General features: G+C 40.8%; 1 protein-coding gene across 1 annotated transcript; it reads left to right on the plus strand.

Moving 5' to 3' along the window:
* The first annotated feature begins 3812 nt into the window (after positions 1 to 3812).
* Positions 3813 to 16913, plus strand: BDNF (brain derived neurotrophic factor). Its single transcript, XM_019456577.2, is given in 2 exon segments — positions 3813 to 4128; positions 15652 to 16913. Coding segments are annotated over 2 exon segments (990 nt in total). The 5' UTR covers positions 3813 to 3903; the 3' UTR covers positions 16417 to 16913.
* The last annotated feature ends 364 nt before the right edge of the window (positions 16914 to 17277 follow it).

The raw sequence follows: 17277 nt of genomic DNA on the forward strand, positions 1-17277 counted from the left end.
ATCAATATATTTCACAGAGCTTTATATTTCAGTATGTAGGCAACTAACTTGTTCTTTACAGTTGTGTGGATTCTCTTGTAAGTATCCAGTATAGTTTATCTGTTTTACTGTAACTGGAAATTTCTCAACCTCTCGTATTTTTGCTATTATATGCCTTTTTGCAGTTACCAACCTTGGCTATTCATTTTGTACATGTGCACCTACCTGTATATGTACGTTTATTCTCAGAAATGAAATTGCTGGATCAGCAGGAAAATCCACTTATAATTTTGATAGATAACGCCTAAGTGCCCTGCAAAGGGCTTGAACTTTTTCTATTCCCACCATCAATGTACGAGAATGACTGTTTATAGCCTCACCGGCAGAGTGTGTGTCAATCTGAAAGGTGCAAAATGGAATGTGAACTTCTAAGTGAGGTCTCTGCCTCTGACCTTGCCCCTGGTGTGTGGAGGGAATATTGCACAGTTCCAAGATGTGGTGCAGACAGTGGAAATAACACTTCACCATGGCCATGGGCTTATGCCAGCTCTGGTGGCACACACACACAGAACTGACCCACATTGCCACCAGCAGAAATTCTTGCAATGGAATTTTGAGCACGTGGTCATTATTCACCTAACTGGCAATGGTAGATCTAAAGACCACAACAGTGTTTACTGGAACAGAAAAGGAGATTGTTCCAACACAACACACTGTGTACCAGGCTTTCCATGCTCATTTTGCAGCTGTTAGCCTTATCTCAAGGTACGGAGTTCCAGAGATACATCCCAAATCACAGACAGTATTGCTGAACCTGGAACTTTCACACCCAAGGGGATGTACTTCTGAGTAATGATTTTGCACTTTCCTGAAGATTTATAATTGAGTAATTAGTACTCTATAAGAGAAATTAAAACTGGTGGAGTACAATGTACACGTTGAACTATGACGCAGCATTGCTAGACTTATGTAAAGTGAAGTTTCCAGGCAGGTTCCTGCATCATACAAATAGGGCATCATGTGAAAACATAGGCTTTATAGCTTAGATAACATCTCCACATTCCAGGTCATGTTCACATGACTCTACCATTCTCATTGGAAACACTGATTCTTAGTCTTCTTTTTCTCGGCAGACAGTGTGCTATATTTAGAAAAAGAAAATTCCCGTTAGTTCCACTGCACAAAAATGTGTGGTAAAAGGAGCCTGGCAGAATGGTTAGTCCATTCAAACAGGTATTCTGCTTTTTCATAGAATTTTTTGGGGGATACTTTCAAAGGGAAAACCACTCCTCTTCCTCTCTCTGACCTAGTTGCACTTGGAGAGTTGTAGGGATGAGTCTATCTGGCCTACCCAAGAAATCTTTTCTGGGCACAAGGGGGGTGTGCCAGAAGCTAGCTGACACACCACTGACAAATACACGTTTTCTGTTGTTAATACCCAAAAGCTGCCACAAGAGGCATTTCCAGTTTTGTTCTCAGGCTCCTTGCAGCTGCTTCTCTAGAAGCCTGTTCTCATCTAGGGGCTGACTACGGTCAGAAGCATATTCTGTTTTATTGTGCCCTCATCATCCACCCTGCCACACACACTCAGGATGTCATCTTAGGCGTATGTTTTCTGTCAACTCAGTGTGGCTCTTGGGTCCACTTTGCCATTGTTGTCTATGCCAAGGGCCCCTGGGCACTATTTGGAGGCAAGGAACTTGTGTGGGTTCTCCACCCCATGACCTTTGTTCCTTTGGCCGTTTTGACTTGATTGCTCTTGTGGGTACACTCTCAGAGGCTGCTGCTCTGTCCATGTTAGACCATCTGTTCTGTTGTCTTTTTGGCCATAACTCATTGTATGAACTACTTGACAATAAATTTGAGATTGTCCTGCCATACCTTTTTTTCACTCCCATCTCAGCCCCTCAGCTCTGTTCTTGAGTATCATGGTCTTGAGGACCAGGGCATGAGTCACACAAGTAGGGTGGCCTAAGGAATGAGGCTTCTAGACTTTGAGGGGATTAGGTTGGGGTACTAAAAAGAAAGATTTTATGTCACAAGGGTTTTTTTTTGTTTTTATTTTTAGAGAGAGCAAGAGAGCATGAGAGGGGACGAAGGGCAGAGAGAGAGAGGGAGAGAGAGACAGAGACAGAGAATCCTAAGCAGGCTCCATGCTCAGCATGGAACCCAATGCAGGGCCAGATCCCACAACTTTGGGATCACGACCTGAGCCAAAATCAAGAGTCAGACACGTAACCAACTGAGCCACCAGGCGCCCCTGTTTTTTGTTTTAAGACATATTGGCACTTAAGTCTTGATTGAAATCATTTTTACTCAATGAAGTTGACCCAGGAGTGTTTGGCAGTGGCAGTTACTGATCTGCAAAGCGTGTGGTTCTGTTCCAGGCCCAGTGAGATCTTCTCAGGGGAAAATGTTCTGACATTTCAAACAAATTACCTCTGTGCATAGTATTGACCCTGTGCCCTGTAAATGATGCATGTATGGTTGACACCTGAGGAAATTATTCAATATGGGAAAGAGATAGGAAAGAAGAAACATTAGAGTTATAGTCAACGTTTGTGGAATCAGTGTGTGAATAAACTGCTTATCAGGAATGATCATAGAGGGCTTTGCTTAAATAAATGAGAAATTGATCCTTCAGGTCTGCAGGCCAACTCTGCCAAATAGAGCTCCCTCAGAATATAAGACACCACATCCACATCTGACCCCATATGGAAAGAAGCATGCAAGCCAGTTCTGGTTCACATTCCATTTCTACCACATGCTGGGCATGTGGCTTTAGGCAATTTATTGAACTTCTCTGAGACTCAGTTTTCTTAGCTGTAAGCTATGGATAACTCAGTTCTGTCTACCTTGCAGCTCATAAATGTTAGCTATTATTTTTAATCATTTTTATACAAAGAGAAGGTTGATATTACTTATTCATCTGCCCACAGCTTCTTCCAAAATCCCCTCCCTCTCTCCATACGCACCACTACCACCAATACTGTGTTTACATATATATATATATAGTACATATATATATATATTATATGTATGTATGTATATATATAATACATACATATAATATACAATACTGTGTTTACATATATATAGTACATATATATATTATATGTATGTATATATATAATATATAATTTATATATTATATATATATATATATATATATATATATATATGATTTTATTTATTTATTTATTTAAGAGAGGGAGAGACAGAGTGTGAGTAGGGTAGGGGCAGAGAGAGAGGGAGACACAGAATCTGAAGCAGGATCCAGGCTCTGAGCCTTCAGCACAGAGCCTGACGCAGGGCTCACGAACCTTGAGATCATGACCTGAGCCAAAGTAGGATGCTTAACCGACTGAGCCACCCAGGCGCTCCAGTGTTTACTTATAGATACGATGTAAAAACACATCCCTCGTCCTCTTGCTTAAATATATTGGTGTCTGAGTTTGCATGTATTCTGTTGGAATCAATGTTTAGTGAAAAGGAATGGAGACAAACAGATGTTCTCACAGTCCTGATGCTCATGGAACAGAATTGAATGTTTCCATATAGGTACATTCTATTGGCTTAAGCAATGTGGATATTTTCTGACCAGCCATATGGATCTTTTGTCATCTGAGATGTTAATATTTTCCTTGTATTTTATAGTAGCTCTGGAACATGGCCAGTTTCTTGAATAGGGTCCACATGGCTCATTATGCGCAGGACCCAGAAACTGGCTTGCTTGTGCAATTCAAATGAACAGGGACACTTAGAAGAGTTGGGGGCTGGGGTAGGGCAGTGGGCAGGGGAACGTACACAATAATTTTTGCTCCTGCATTAACCTACAAATAATGAGCACTTTCTTGTGCTTTACAATAAGTAATTAAAAGAAATTGTAGAGTTAGATGCAAAAGTAACCTGAAGAACAGCTGAATGTGTGGACCCACCAGTTTTCTCCTCGTGTGCAAAAGGTTAATCCTTGTTAATGCCTGGAACGTTGAGTTTCTACAGAAAGGGCTGCGTGTCCACACATGTTTTGGCATCTGCCCACACGCTTCTGTATGGTATGACTCAGCAACCTAGAAGAAGGGCTGCGGTGTGTACATTTGCGCTTCAGTGGAATTTAACAAACTGATTCCTGAAAATGGTCTCATAAAGGTGAGCAACAGAGAGCTAATGGCGTTCTCTTGATAATTTCATCTTTCCCCTAGGATCTCCTGATAGTGGTTTTAAAGGGAATGCTATCCTTTTGTTCTAGGGGCACCTTATCTGTCCAGTTTCTTCCTCCACCTATTTTTCACCTCTTGCTTTTTAAAAATTAATGTTCTCTGTCGTAGCTCAGAGGATAGGATCTAATCTAGAGTGAGAGGCTCTTCATCAGGTGAGACTCATCTGTCCTGTTCCCATTTTACCCCTTCTGAAGTAATGACATTGAAGGCTTCCAGTTTGGACCTAAGATGGCTCTAATTATGAACAGATATTCTGTGATGGAATTCACTCAGATAACTAATTAACCACAGGAATACATTGGCTGTGGAAAATTTCAGGAGCACCATCTGTGGAAAAACTGAGAAGGGCATGCCTTTACCACAGCTCTGGGGTCCATTACGAGTGTGTGTGTGTCTAGTGGGCGTTGGCTCACAGCTGTCAAAATCGCCATAACGTCTCATTGTAGGAACTCCACAAAGTGTCCAGCAGCACCTTACAAGCAACCTGTTGATTTGAAGTTTCCAATTCTGGGGAAAGAGACTGAAATAGAACAGAATGGTCTTAACTTTCTCTCTCTCTCTCTCTCTCTCTCTCTCTCTCTCTCTCTCTCTCTCTCTCTCCTCTCTCTCTCTCTCTCTTTAATTGTAATTGTTCTGGCTTGTGCTCAATTTCCACATTATGGCACATTTCTTTCTTTTAAAAAAAATTTTTTTTTAATGTTTATTTTTGAGACAGAGGGAGACAGAGCGTGAGTTGGGGAGGGGGAGAGAGAGAGGGAGACACAGAATGCGAAGCAGGCTCCAGGCTCTGAGCTGTCAGCACATAGCCCGATGGAGGGCTCCAACCCACGAACCATGAGATCATGACCTGAGCCGAAGTCGGATGCTTAACTGACTGAGCCACCCAGGCATCCCTGGCACACTTCTTTCTTAAAAGGGGATTCCTTTTATCCTCTGGCTTGAGAGCATTACCACTGCATGCTCTCCCCTTAGGGACAAAGACTACCATTACATCACCCTTGCACTTTCTTTAAGTCCAGGGCATGTTTATTCCTGGGTCCAGGAACTTAGAAGACAGTGCTCTGCTGTGCTTTCACAACATCCCCTGTTAGCAGGTGCACCGTGTTTGTAATTTGGAGGAGGCTGTCCCTCAGCTGTGTTCACATCTGTACTGTGTGGGGCTCAAGATGGAACCCAATAATACTTAGGATTCTGCTTGGGAAAAGAGGGTTCTGTGACATCTCAGTCCCACTCAGCATCAGATGATTTAACAGCAACACTGTCAGCATTCCCAGTATGAGTCATGTGTGTCTGTACTGGTGACTTGGTGACTTGGTGTTTGGGAACTAGCTGTCTTTGCAATCCTTTGTAAAAAACCTAAACAGTGAAGCTGTCTCCAGTTCTGTTTATGAAACCACCCTATCAACTCCCTGATGATGATGTCCTTGTAACTCAAAAAAATGTTTATACTTTTCTTTAGAAAGCTAACTTTTTGTTTTCTTTTCTTTCCTTTTCTCTTTGGTCATTTTGGCTCCTTTAGTCTTGAGGCAAATGATCCCAATTGTTGGAACCCAACTGAGAAATTGAGTTGCCTGCTGGGTACCTTACTGAGGTAGAGATGGATTGGGGTTGAACAGGGGTTTGGATGCTTGATACAATCATATGTTTTAGGGTTTTGTTGTTGCTGCCACTGCTGCTGTATTTTTTTTGTGTGTGGGGAGATTTATTTAGGAGTTAGGTGGTAGGAGTTAGCTAGATCTGTTAGCTTTAGGACAGGCCTAGAAATAAATCTTCATTGAGTGAGTGAATCAGTTTTCCCTGCCTCTGTCTCTGTTTCACCATCAGAAACCTGGATGAAAGGAATATTAATGTGTGTTGAAATCTATCACCTGCTAGTGCTGTTTGTATCATTTCCAGTTTGATTCTGATTGAGTGAGTGATGTTAGCCTTTGTAAGTGATCAGGGAGGCCAATTATGCTTGTACTTGCTTTGTAGCATTGAGATAAAAATTAGTGATTGAGTGGGAGTTCAGATTTAGATCGGTAGTACAATATAAATTCTCATTCAGTCAATCATGTTTATAGGTATCCTGTGCTTTATTGTACAAACACAATAGTGGAAAAGCAAGTTGACATGAAGGGAACCCAGATTTATTTAATACCATTACAAAAGCAAAAATATTTTCCTACATAATAAATGTTCCAATAAAACAAGTTGAGCCAAGGAGGAGAGATGGTGAGTAAGCCCATGGCATGCTCAGAATGTACCACAATACTTAAGTTGACTTTAACCCTTTCATTTCCTTATCATAAGTAGCTTCCTCTCTCTTTATCAGAGAGAGATCAACTTTAATGAACCGCCTTGAAGTATATGAATCTTGTCAATGTGCATATTCTGTTTTAGTCAACAGGGTGGAAGGGATGGAGGAAGGGAAGCTGAGATTCTTCATTTCTTTGAAGTGCCTTGGTGATGCTAATGCTACTGGCCCATCCATCTCACTTTGAGAAGCAAGGTTTCGTTTAATTTTTTCATGTCCTTCCTTACAAAGTGGGTCACTGAAACTTAGCAGAACCTGTTAGATAATATCATAATGAACATTACTGTCTACCATGTATGGGAATTTGATAATGCATTATTTTTTGCAATTTAATAGTTAGAAGAATATTATTCAGAGAAAGACAAAAGCATATGATTTCACTCATGTGGAATTTAAGAAACAGAACAAATAAACAAAGAGAAAAAAAAGGGAGAGAGAGACAAATCGAGGAACAGACTCTTAATTACAGAAAACAAACTGACAGTCACCAGAGGGGAGAGAGGTAGGGGGATGGGTTAAATAAGTGATGGGGATTAAGGAGTGCACTTGTCTCGGTGAGCACTGGGTGAGGTACGGAATTGTTGAACTACTATGTTGTACACTTGAAACTAATACAACACTGTATGTTAACTAACTGGCATTAAAATAAAAAATTTAAAAAGCAAAAAAATAATAGAATATTGTTAGATCTGAACTTCAGTTTATTATAAACAAATCTCACCTGAAAATCTAAAGAAAACAATCCTGGGGCGCCTGGGTGGCTCAGTCAGTTGAGTGTCCGACCTCAGCTCAGGTCATGATCTCAGGGTTTGTGAGTTCAAGCCCTGCCTCAGGCTTTCACTGACAGTGGTGGGGCCTATTCAGATTCTCTTGTCTCGCTCTCTTCTGCCCCTCCCCCAAAGATACATATTTTTTTTTCTTAATTTCTTTTTTAGAGAGAGAGGGAGAGTGTGAGTAGGGGAGGAAGCAGAGGGAGACAGAATCCCAAGCAGGCTCCATGCTCAGTGTGAAGCCCCACGCAGGGCTCGATCCCACAAACCATGAGATCATGACCTGAGCCAAATCAAGAGTCCAGTGCTCAACCAACTGAGCCACCCAGGCGCCCCAATGAACATTTGAAGGAAGGAAGGAAGGAAGGAAGGAAGGAAGGAAGGAAGGAAGGAGGAAAGGAAAGGTAAGGAAAGGAAGAAGGAAGGAAGGAAGGAAGGAAGTGGGGAAAGGAGGGAGGGGAGAAGGATTAAAGAGGTTAGGCTTTTTAATTGAATGTTGCCTGCCATTTTGTTCTTATAATTTAAAAAACAGTTTGAAAACATATTTTAAAAAGCAAAATTTTTGGCCATCTATTCATTTGATAGGCAAGTGGCTTGTGTATGTTTGAGACTTTATTATAGAGATGTGCACCTTGTGGGCGATATTACTCTGTGGAGGTGAAGGAAGAGGGCAGGCATGGATAGGACTGCCAGCTGTGGGTGGCTCTGGCTTTCAGGGAGTCTTCCTTGGTTACAGTCGAACAGTAGGTTTCTTGGGGCAGCAGGGTTGGAGGCACTTAAAAACCTTTGGATCATGGGCGCCTGGGTGGCTCAGTCGGTTAAGCATCCGGCTTTGGCTCAGGTCATCTCGCCAGTGAGTTTGGGTCCCGCATCGGGCTCTGTGCTGACAGCTCAGAGCCTGGAGCCTGCTTCGGATTCTGTGTCTCCCTCTCTGCTCCTCCCTCTCTCTCTCTCTCTCTCTCTCTCTCTCTCTCTCAAAGATGAATAAATGTTAAAAAAACAAAACAAAAAAACAAAAACCTTTGGATCATGGTGGCAGCTGTGCCTGGGACTGGAATGGCAAGTGGGGTGTTTTCTGCCCAGACCTGGTCCTTGTTCTATCCCTTATTCCAAAATTCATTCCAGCTCATTTTAAGACTACTGTTCTTACTTTAATTTCACCTCCCTAAATACTATGCAGATATTACCAGCACAAAGGGAATAGAGTCATTGAGCATGTGTGGTAACCTAGTTGGTACAAGGTCTTGTACAAATTGTGGTAATTCGGAGGAGAATACCCATCCCTATCCTTCCTAATGGAGAATATGGTCTAGTTTTACTCCTGGGTGAAGGAGATGAGATCTCTGACCAGTAGAAGCGTGTTTGCTTTTTCAAGGATAGGGTATGGAATAGAGGAGGTTAATAGAGGACCAGAGATATTTTGCTTTGTATCAAAGATGTATATAAATTTATCTATCAAGTTAATAATTCAGAGGAATATACTTTTTGTCATGATAATTACATGTATTGTATTTTTCTGGGTCTCTAAGAACCAGCAATTTCTCTGGTGCCTAACACCAGGTTCAGTCCCATGAACCATGAGATCATGACCTGAGCCAAAATCAGTCTGACATTTAACCAGCTGAGCCACCCAGGAGCCCCAAAACCTACACTTTTTTTAATAAAAAAATTTTTAATGTTTATTTTTTGATATAGAGAGACAGAAGAGTGTGAGCGGGGAGGGGCAGAGAGAGAGAAAGAGAACCAGAATTCGAAGCAGGCTCCAGACTCTGAGCTAGCTGTCAGCACAGAGCCTGACGTGGGGCTTGAACCCACAAACCACAAGATCATGACCTGAGCCAAAGTTGGACGCTTAACTGACTGACCCCCCCCCCCCCCCCCCCAAGACCTAAGGCAGTTCCTTCAAAGCTTAGGAAAATCTGCATTATCAGATTTCATTTACTAAAATATTTATTAGTTTCAGTTGATTGGTCTTTCAGACAAGTAGGTGAGCATCTGTCATGATCATTAGCCCCAGCCGCCATCCTTATTTTATTTATGGATTCCAACTGCCAATTATTTTCCTTGAGGAATGTGAAGTTTTATTGTTGTTGTTTGTTTGTTTATTTGTTTTTAATTCTTCTCAGCTAAGCAGTGTATACCTAATGGGAAAATAATGCAGAGGGATGAAAGAAACTAGTCTCTGTAGTTGAAGGCCTAGTTTTCCTTTGGAATCTGAGTTTCTAACCTTGTTCTATCAGGGGAACCACAGTGAGTGGATGAATTGATTAAAAACTCTGGTCCTCTTTCCTCCTGTACGAAAGGTGGATAATTATAGTTACCTGTACCTCTAGGGTCCTATGAGTCTTAATTAGTTAACATTTGCAAAGTGTTTGGAGATCTCTGAATTAAAAGTGCTGAGCAGTGGAATCCAAGTTCAGTGTAATTATAATTGGAATGAGTTTCGATTCCCGCCTTCCCTCTACCTCCTCCCATGGTGTTCTTTCAGCCAAACCAGACATGACCCCATGGTTAGCACTCATTTCTGCACACTTCTCTCTAACCCCTTCTTTTGTAACTCCCTTCAGCCTAGAAATAAATAAATAGAAAATAGAAATAAATGAATTAAGTTAAAAGATATACCCAAGCCCTTAACCCCAATCTCACACTTAAGTAACTACTCAGTATTTATTTTTAAAGCTCAATGGCCACTAAGGAGAAAATCAATGAATTGTCTCTTCCAGTCTATCGTTCTTTTAGGCCCTCCTGTATCTGGTGATAAACGGGGCTTCTGGAAGCATTTCCCTGCTCAGAAACTCTCACTGGCTCTTTCATGCCTATAAAGCAGGGTCCGAACTCTCTAGCATCACCCTCAGAGCTTTCTGGAATCTGAGAGTCACTCACTCTTCTTTCTCACTATTCCTTTCCAGAGCTCTTCTCTCCAGAAATGTACTCTGTGCCTTTAACCAAGACTCCATCCATCCATTGGTGTCTTTTCTGAACACATCTAAATCTTTCCTATCCTTTGCCTTCCTCTTCACAAAGCATACTTCCTTCTCTAACTGGAAGTAACCTCTTTCTCTTTATAGAATTTTTTCTTTTCCTGGGTTGTTTCTACTTTTCTGTTTTAGTTACTTACATGCATATCCTACTTTTCTCCTAGACTATAAGATTTGAAAGTAGATTCCATGTGTGATGAATGAACAAAGGCTAATAAATGCATGTAGTGAAACTGGATACAAATCGAAGATTATTTATATTGATTTGAAAGATTGCATTAAGGTGGTCTTTTAATAGGTTTGCATCATATATGTTAGGAATTAAATATTAATTGATAATTTCTTCAACATTACCATCATCCTTGTTGCTTATACGACTAAGATGAGCAACCATATCTTTAAACTATTTTCTTTGATTACATGTCATAGACATAACCCTAAGGGACTGGGGGATCGGAAACACTTTGCATTTTTTTCTCCTCTGTGCCTGAATTATCCATATTACTGTTTGGTTTTCCTTCTTAACTTTGGCCATAGAAACATCATTCTATCATGCCTATGTTTTTGCATAGCTTTCCTTTAGAGGAAGACCATGTTGTCTGAAATTTCATCTACTGAAATAATCAGGCCTTAAAGTTGAAGGGACTTTTAGGTCATGATTAGTCCAGAACTGCAAAGTAGTATCTCACTGGTGCTGCCTTTAGAAAGCTGGGCTCCAGGATACGCACAGCTACAGAAAACTATGGCTGTGTTGTATAAGCTCCTTCTTTGACCACCCTTTGTAGCATTGTCTGTCTTCTCCCTGCAGTTAAATATTCTAAAACTGGCAGCACGTCCTGATAGTAAAAACTTGGGTGAAGAGGTAACCTGTTAACCTCTCTGAACCATAGTGGTCTTATCTTGAAATGTGGATAATAATACCTGTCTTATCTCCTTGTAACAATCAAATTAGATCATACTTGTGAATGCTCTATCGTCTTTTAGACAAATGTTAAGTTATTACTACAGCATGCTGTCATGGATATTCATCTAGTTGAATGTTTAAGACTCATGAGTCATACTTAAAACTAAACTTTACTTCTATTTTGTCAATTTTCTTTTTAGCCCTGTGTACTATATTTAATTTTTTGAGAATGGGGCTACAAACAATCCTTCCTAGCATTTTATAGATGTGATTGGGTTGATTGTTGTGAGCCTTGGAGCAGAATTAGACAGCACCAGTGAATTTATTATGTAGAAACAGATATATAGACTAACAATCTACTTAGGAGTATTACACAGCCTCTTTATCTTTTGTGTAATAAAGACACATCCGAAGGGCTAAAACGTTAGGAATTGTCATGGAAGTTCTTACTTATTGTTAGGATTTCCTAATATAGTATATAAAATTACTCATTGAAGAGGTTAACAGCCAAAAAGGCAGTTGAAATACTAAAAATCCAAGTTTCACTGTGATTATTATTATCACTGGCTACTTTTCTAAGTCTTCTGTTAGGAACAGGGCTACACAAGTGATAAGAGGAATTTGTATGATATAGTGTTATTTTCTTTTTAGAAATTAGTCAAGTAAGGCTTTACCCTGTTAGAGAAGCTAAAGAGATTCTTCATGACTGATAATTGCCATCTATCAGATCCCTTCGAGCTTTTAATTTGGGTTTAGCATGGCCTGCACTTGACCAAATAATTCCAATGAGTTCACTTGTGCTTTCCAAATGGAAAGCCTTCCCATAAAAGGTTAATACTGCCTTTTCTAATGGTTTAGTAAGCCCATCAGTAAATTTTTACTGAGAACTATTATATTATTCTATGTTGACCATTAATTGCAGGGGTGAGGTAGTCAGACATGATTCATTCCCTCAGAGAGCCTATCATCTAACTGAAGGCTGACCATGGTTAGCAAACACTGTTAGTTAACAAGCAAGTAGGGATATGAGAATACTCAATGAGCTATAAGATGCAAATTTTAGAAGAGAAGGTGGCATGTATGATCTGATGCTTGAACTGTGCTATGAAGGATGATAAGTGAGATTTAATCAGACAGAAAAAAGTTTGCCAGAAGAATGGAACAGGTCACTTCCAGGCAATAATGTATATACAGCTCCAAGGATTCTGGCCTGATCAGAGTAGAGGTGAGTAACGGTGAGGCCAGATTTTGAAGGGTGTGATACCAGGTAAAAGAAGTTGTTAGATGGTATCTAATGGAATGAAAATGCTATTGCAAGTTTTTGAGAGAGAAAGATAAGGTGAGTGGTTGGTCAGGCAGTGATCATCATAGTTGAATGGAGCAGAAAGGACGTAAAGTGCATCAGGGGGACATTGAGATGGTGAGAGCTGAACCAAGATGGCGGCAGCGGGATGGAGGAAAAGGGATGGACAGGAGAAATGTTGTAAAGGAAAAATGAGCAGGACTTCTTCACTGATTGGATTTGAAGACCATACCCAAAATGTATGGTCAAACTTGATTCCAAGATTCCTAGCTTCCACCCTGGGTGGTCCAAAGTATTAAGAAATCACTGTCAGAAACAGACAAGTTAGGAAGTAATATTGTTTCCACAAAAGGTATTGAGTTTGGTGCTGGATGCACTTATAAGGCCTTGGGAGTAGGCAGTGAGCATCCTAGAAGTGTCACTGGGGTCAGGGCTGGCAAAGGGGGCTGGGCTTTAGCACCAGATACTTAATTTAACTGAATCCGTGCAGATGTTCCGCTTTGAGGGATGCCACTGTTTGGGCTTCAGGATGAAAGCCAAGTTATATTTACTCAGATACCGTTTCGTCCTCTGAAATATTTGTTTATGGAACTGCTAATAAAATGATACATAAAGTACCACTTTTGGAACCAAAAAGTTACTAACATAAAGAGGAGACCAGTGAAAGGCAGGGTAAACTTCTCTAAGCCAAGTATAGAAAAAGGTATATCATTAAAAGCCTCCTATCTCTGGTAGTGATAATAAAACAATTTCCCAACTCTGTAGCTGAAGATGCCTCAGTACCCTGGGCCATTTTAAGCGGCTCATGTGGGCATTTAGTAAATATTTATGAAACTTACTCCATTTCATTAATTCTAGAATCACAGTTTGTCATTCATATTTGTAATATCTCTGAAGTTGTGTCTTATAGCTGATGTTATTGTATTGTTATTGTTGCCATGTAGGAGTCATCGTATAGTTGTCATCACCTTAACCAATTTAGTTGGCTTACTCTTGTTTCATATGCAGAAAAATTGTATATGATAAAATGTGTCCAAATAAGTCTAAAAGAACTCTTCAGTAAGTGTACAATAATATTTCCAAGTGATAAAGCAATGGTTTAATTGGCTGCATTTTTAATTTCTTAGTGGTACATAAAATGATGTGTTTTATAATGGTGGTATCTTAGACTTGATGAAATATGGCATTAAAAGATTGCTGATCAAAGCAAATCTCTACCAGAGTGATATGGATGACTGGAGTAAAATATTCTATATTTGCATTCTTTCATCGACCTACATTTGAGGTGCCCCTTGGGTTGTTTTAACTTGGACTGGGAACATCAGGAGAAAAGGTTTTCATTCAATGGTGTAAATACTGCCTGCCAGGAATAGAAACCTCCTTGGAGGATACATTTCTTTGATGGTGCAGAATCCAGAACATTCACAAAAAGTTCAGGTGTTAGCAGAATAGATATCTGTGGTTTATTCAAACCAGTGTGTGCTTCAGACTCTGGCCATTGTGCGCTCCAAACGGCTCTGAGCGTGCTTGCTATTTGTATATAGTGAGAGTGAATCCACAAAGAAATTTGTGGGTGTTTGGGGATGGTAATAGCCCCTTAGTGGTAGAAAATGTGATCTCTTACAAAAGTGGAGAAGAGAAACATTTGCTTTTCAATGCCAGAATTTTTAGCCATTTCTGAAGTATGACCTATTAACTGGAGGTAGGTTGTCTTCCTGTTCAGTGACACTTCATATGGGCAGAAAAACAGTCCTTTTCCCTACTGGTTAGACACATGTGTGTGTTTTTGTAAGTCCTTGCTCCAGGACTGAGAAGTAGGAATAGTTAGAGTGTCGGAGCCCAGGGATGCTTCTCTTTCTTGCTAAGAGACCCAGTGCTTCAGGTAAGTGATTCTGAAGTCCTTCACCATCTGACGGTAACCTTGGGTCGGTCTATAGGTATGTTTTCATTTTGTTTGTTCTTCCATTCTAATTGGCTTCCCAGAGCCTGCTTATAGATGTAGAGCCAGATTTAGAGTATAGCAACCCTCTGGCAAACAGGAAAAGATTAATTTTGTGGTGTGCTGTTAAGGGACTTCCCAGAAAACTTCAAAAGCACAGAAAGAAGTGCTCACTGCCTATTCCAAAATTTGCAAAACGCCACTCAGCCTTTTAAAGTTATGATAAACTCTGAGCTCTCTCACATACACGTACTCACAGGACCACATTTCTAATAAAAGGAGAAGCTGAGCTTGCTTGGATGGCTCTGTACATGAGCCAGAAAAGTCAAAGGGGTGAGGGGCTCAGAGTTAGTCGAGATAAACGTGGATCCGCATATGGGAGGCATTTGACATTGACTTCATTGCCTTTTTAATGCTGACTTTTTCAGTGCTCTTTTAAGCAGACACATTGTTTTCATGACATCAGCCCCAGGTATAGACACACCATTAAAATCAACGTGTAGAAAATGATTTGTGTTTGGAAATAAGCAGAACATTTTCAGTAGTGACCACCCAGGTGTACTAGGAAAACATTGAAGCTAAAGTTGGGAGCCCCGAGTTCTAATGTAAACTTCCTTCAGGACATAAACTTTCTTCAGGACAGGAAGCAAGTCCTCGGTGGCCTTTGGTTTGGTTCCTTATCTGTAAAGCGGGATGGCTTGATGGGATTATCTTTATGCTTTGTCCTAATAGATTATGGGAGGGGAAAAAAAAGTCCACGTAAAAGGCTCCTTACAGCTCCCCGACTTCTGTTTTACGGTGCTCTTCATACCTAGATATCACACAGCCAGAAAGGCCCCCACAGACCCCTCAGGCCACTGCTGTTCCTGTCACACAGCTCCCGCAATAGGACCATGTTGCTAACTTGAAAAAAAAATTACTATTACACTTGGAGTTGTTGCCTAGTAACATTTCTGATTTTGTGTTTCTTGTGACAGCCTGAGCAGAGATCATTAAAAATTAAACTTACAAAGCTGGTAAGGGAGAACTTGCAGCCACAGTTTTTTTCACTTGTGTAGAAGCCATCTAACCTTGGGTGTAAATGCCACACAGAGCACACGACTGATGCTAACGTGTGTCTGATGCAACTAGAGTTCATCACCAGTGCATAAAATCCTTGCCCCCGCAGAATGGCCTGGAATCACAGTCCGATGGCCGCAGCGCATCCCTGCGAAAGAAAGCGCTAACCGGCTCTGTGTCCTGTTTCTGTTTTTTCCCTGCAGCTCCACCAGGTGAGAAGAGTGATGACCATCCTTTTCCTTACTATGGTTATTTCATACTTCGGTTGCATGAAGGCTGCCCCTATGAAAGAAGCCAACGGCCGAGGACAAGGCAGCTTGGCCTACCCAGGTGTGCGGACCCATGGGACTCTGGAGAGCGTGAACGGGCCCAAGGCAGGGTCAAGAGGCCTGACATCCTTGGCTGACACTTTTGAACACGTGATAGAAGAGCTGTTGGACGAGGACCAGAAAGGTCGACCCAATGAAGAAAACAGTAAGGACGCGGACTTATACACTTCCAGGGTGATGCTCAGTAGTCAAGTGCCTTTGGAGCCTCCTCTCCTCTTTCTGCTTGAGGAATACAAAAATTACCTGGATGCTGCAAACATGTCTATGAGGGTCCGGCGCCACTCTGACCCTGCCCGCCGTGGGGAGCTGAGCGTGTGCGACAGCATTAGCGAGTGGGTGACAGCGGCAGATAAAAAGACTGCAGTGGACATGTCGGGCGGGACGGTCACCGTCCTTGAAAAAGTCCCTGTATCTAAAGGCCAACTGAAGCAGTACTTCTACGAGACCAAGTGCAATCCCATGGGTTACACAAAGGAGGGCTGCAGGGGCATAGACAAAAGGCATTGGAACTCCCAGTGCCGAACTACCCAGTCGTACGTGCGGGCCCTCACCATGGATAGCAAAAAGAGAATTGGCTGGCGATTCATAAGGATAGACACTTCCTGTGTATGTACATTGACCATTAAAAGGGGAAGATAGTGGATTGATGTTGTATAGATTATATTGAGACAAAAATTATCTATTTGTATATATACATAACAGGGTAAATTATTCAGTTAAGAAAAAATAATTTTATGAACTGCATGTATAAATGAAGTTTATACAGTACAGTGGTTCTACAATCTATTTATTGGACATATCCATGACCAGAAGGGAAACAGTCATTTTGCGCACAACTTTAAAAAGTCTGCATTTCATTCCTCGATAACGTTGTGGTTTGTTGCCGTTGCCAAGAATTGAAAACGTAAAAAGTTTAAAAAAAAAATAATAAATTGCATGCTGCTTTAATTGTGAATTGATAATAAACTGTCCTCTTTCAGAAAACAGACAAAAAAAAAAAAAAACCAACAAAAATTTGAACCAAAACATTCCGTTTACATTTTAGACAGTAAGTATCTTCGTTCTTGTTAGTACTATTATCTGTTTTACTGCTTTTAACTTCTGATAGCGTTGGAATTAAAACAATGTCAAGGTGCTGTTGTCATTGCTTTACTGGCTTAGGGAATGGGTGGATGGGAGGGGTATATTTTTGTTTGTTTTGTGTTTTTTTTGTTTGTTTTGTTGTTTTGTTTTCTTTCTTTCTTTCTTTCTTTCTTTCTTTCTTTCTTTCTTTCTTTCTTTCTTTCTTTCTTTCTTTCTTTCAAGTTCCCACAGGGAGTAGGGATGGGGAAAGAATTCCTTCAGTATATATTCTGGTTGATAAAAGATTTATTTGTATGTTGTAAAGATGTTGGCAATATCAATCAGATGATTGGAAACTGAATAAAAATTAAGGCAACTGAATGAACTGCTCACTCCACTTCCCATGATGCACCTCCTGGGCTCCCACTCACTCTTTGG

Source organism: Panthera pardus, unplaced genomic scaffold, assembly GCF_024362965.1.
Source record: "Panthera pardus isolate Hobbes unplaced genomic scaffold, ASM2436296v1 HiC_scaffold_12, whole genome shotgun sequence".
Lineage (NCBI taxonomy): Eukaryota > Metazoa > Chordata > Mammalia > Carnivora > Felidae > Panthera > Panthera pardus.